The sequence below is a fragment of the Dendrobium catenatum genome, unplaced genomic scaffold, assembly GCF_001605985.2.
Source record: "Dendrobium catenatum unplaced genomic scaffold, ASM160598v2 fragScaff_scaffold_1413, whole genome shotgun sequence".
Classification (NCBI taxonomy): Eukaryota; Viridiplantae; Streptophyta; class Magnoliopsida; order Asparagales; family Orchidaceae; genus Dendrobium; species Dendrobium catenatum.
The window spans coordinates 1,052,197-1,055,718 of record NW_021319875.1 but is presented as its reverse complement, the minus strand read 5'-3'; the positions used below and the strand labels follow the sequence as shown (position 1 = coordinate 1,055,718).

Genomic DNA, 3,522 nt, shown 5'->3' with positions numbered 1-3,522 from the left:
AATGATGATCATTTTAATTTTAATTAATTCTTATCCTTTTTTTTTTAAGGAGACCTAGCACTTAAGCTACTTCTACAGCTTTCCTTCTATATTATCTAAGAAACATTCATCAGTGTTGAAGATAAAAATCTAAACCTTAATTAAACAAATTAAATAAACATGTCTCAAGAACTCTAGCAAGAAAATAACTTTTTAAATATAAATAAAAATATAATTTATAATTAATTATGATAACTAATTAATCAAGTTTTAAATTCTTGTTTATTCTTAAATCAAAAAGTTAGTAAAAAAACTCATAAGCTTTCTAACTCACACTATGCTAATCATCTTTATCATGATTACTACTTTATAGTCAACATGTAAATCACTTAGCAAATTATTGTATGATATCTCAAAACTTGTTAATTACATTATTAGTGAGCCAATAATAACACATGCTATATAACATCTAGAAAATCATATATAGCATCATTTTTATTATGATATTTTCTTATTATTATCAAAAGTATTATATATAAATATATATGAAAAATGAAAGCTCAAAATAAGCATAAAAAAAAAGAGATAACTTGTATTAAGAAAAAAACTAATTTTGTTTTTGTTTTTGGACTTTTAATTTATTTTCAAAATTTATATATTTTATTTTATTTTCATTTTAATGCAATTAGTTTATGTGTAGATACTCTTATTCTCTTTAGATTTGAAATAAGCAAAATATCCAAATTAGTAGATAAATACTCAAAATTACAAGAAATTTAAATTGAAATACAATAAAAGGATATATATATGGAGGTTTTTTCTCTAATATCACTAATTCAAGTGGTCCTTTTTGTGATTTATTGCTCATAATTTTAAAAAAATATATTTCATCTGAAAAAAAAAAAAAAAAATTTATCCTATAATTCTGATACAAATTTCATCAGAATTAATACTGTGATACAATTTTTATTCAGAAATAAAGCCTCTCTTCATCTCCAATAATCAGGCTGGCGAGCCAGCTGGAGCAAGGCTGAGGTGTAAGTCGACCCCACAGACCTCATCGGGCCCACTAAAATTGTCCTTCCGGCCTCCGGCCACGTGGCCACTATATCCGTCCGCACCGAACGCCACCACGATATCATTTCTATAGGGAGCGGCGCGTGCTCCGGAGCCATAGGACACATTGAAGGGTACGTGATCAGGTGGAGAAAATTGTGAAGAAGAGAAGAAGGCGGAGAGAATAGTGTTGTTATAATTAGCTAAGGCGGCGGCGGCTAAGCTGCGTTTGTGCTCTTGTCTTTCTTTCTTATGGGCGTTCTGGTGACCGCCGAGGGCTTGGGAGTTGATGAACTCTCTGAAGCAGTATTGGCATTCGTATTTCTTTTGGTCGGTGGTGGAGGAGGTGGCTGTTATGGTGGAGCTGGAGGGTTCTTCGTTGGTTAAGTTGAAGCCGAAGAGTTTGAGGTTGGTGGAGGCCATGAATGGCTTGAATGAGTTATTTGATTTGGTTAGGGAGAGAGAGAGAGAAGAAGAAGAAGAAGAAGAAGAAGAAGAAGAAGAAGAAGAAGTAGGCGTGTGGCTGCAGAGGGTGGGACTGGGTATTTATATGTAGGAGGAGGAGAGTTTTAGGATGGTGTTAATTTTCGGGAGTTGGAAGGAGTCAAATTGGTGGCTTAGGGAAGATAGTAAAATATTAGAGAGAGAGAGAGAGTCAGGACATATTTTTGTTGCAATTTATTTCATTAATGTTTGATTGAAATTGTTTTATTTAGAATTTTTAAAGATAAGAAAGAATTTGAAATCAATTAAGAAAATCTAAGTCATAAATTTCCAATAAATCAATTTCCTAATAAATTTAGCAACAAATAGTGGCGGAACCAGAGAATTTTTGGAGGGGGGGGAGCTAAAATAATTATTTTAAATTTTTCATCCGGGCTTAGGACCAGCATAGATAGTTTAAAAAATCTAATTATTATCTAAAAATGTATAATATTAAATATAAGATAATATTAAAAAGTACATTACTTTTTAAAATAATAATTAGTCTCATAATAGAAAAATCTAGTTAATTCCCTCACTGTAAAACAAAAAAATTATTGTGTGGATACCGAACAGTGTTTGGAGACAAACCAGAACGTGTCACGTCACTTTTTTGCTCGGTGCTCAATGCTGGTTGACGTGGCTCATTCTAGTTCCTTTCTGGACCGTCCAATGTCCGCACAGAATAATTTCTCCTACAAAATGTACCTGCATCTTGCTTAACAAATTATAACTGATCAACAATTTAAGCTCAATCTCCGGTCCTCCTTTCAGTCAAATTCTTAAAAAACTATTGAAATTAATTAGTAGAGGTTGTGACACCCAAATCAATTACAAGCTTATGCCCGCTCACATACTTGGACTCATCGTTGGCATTTGGCAAGATAAAGCATGGTTTCCACCACATCCCAAGCCTCGACAAACTTACTAATGAAAATTCATTATTAACTTTTACGATGGATTTTAAAACATTACTAATGAATTTTTTCTCATAAATAATTACAATGAAAATTTTGTTAATAATTCATTGATCGATTGGAATTAGGGCAAGATCCGATGCCCCTTTCCTTCCCCTTTTATTCTCTTATTTGTCCCAAGTTCGTGCACTTTCTACCCCTCAATTCTCTCTTTCCAATAAGACAACTTCTCTCTCTCTCTCTCTCTACATGAAAAATGTCATTTTCCGGCAAACATTTTCGCCGGAAAATTGGCCAAAATCCGTCGGAAATGCTAATTTCCGACGGATTTCCGACGGAAATATTTTCGCCGGTTTGACGAGCGTCGAAAAAGGCATTCCGGCGCAAAATAATTCGCCGAAAACATTTCCGGCATATTACCGGCGGATTTTCCGCAGGAAACATATTTTCGGGGGATTTTTTTTTGCGCCGGAAGTTCAAGAAAAATTAAAAAAAAAATAAACCAAATTATGCTCAGCACAAGCAACCCAGCCCAACCCGCACAGGGGCAGCGAGCCCAGGCGCGCACGCACACGTGGGCAGGCCGCCCGAACAGGGCCTACGCATGATATCTGCCTTTGGCGGGGTTCGAACCCGCCCCCTTCCTCTCTGCACGCTCTTATGCTTCAGCAATCTACCATCTAGCCTTCACTTAAAATCGTTATAATATTGTTACTTTTTTTTAATTTAACTTATAACCGCTCTATATTAAAAGTAATAATCAATTATTTTTAAAGTTAATTTTTTTTAAAGATAAAAGAAATATAATTTAATTTAACAATAAATTATTAAATTAGTTAATTTAATTTAAAAATAAATTATTAAATTATTTAAATTAATTTAATAAAATAAATAATTATAAAATTGTATATAAATGATTTTAATTTATGTTATAAATTTAAACATTTAATTTTTTAGTATTAAATAATTAAATTATTAATTTAATTATTATTATTATTAATTTTAGTATTAAATTCAATTAAATTTAAGTTATTTTTTTAAAATATAAAATATTTAATTTGACAATTAAGTTATTAAAATAAAAACA

The 3,522-nt window shown here is 31.8% G+C and overlaps 1 protein-coding gene across 1 annotated transcript; it reads right to left on the bottom strand.

Annotated features, from left to right (window-relative positions):
• Nucleotides 1–981: 981 nt before the first annotated feature.
• Nucleotides 982–1,458, bottom strand: LOC110094899 (zinc finger protein 6-like). The gene has a single exon (XM_020820240.1). It carries the CDS (start codon nt 1,456–1,458, stop codon nt 982–984), a length of 477 nt encoding a protein of 158 aa, XP_020675899.1.
• Nucleotides 1,459–3,522: the final 2,064 nt, after the last annotated feature.

Coding starts and splice junctions, on each gene's coding strand:
- LOC110094899 (XM_020820240.1), bottom strand. CDS start 1,458: ATGGCCTCCACCAACCTCAAACTCTTCGGCTTCAACTTAACCAACGAA.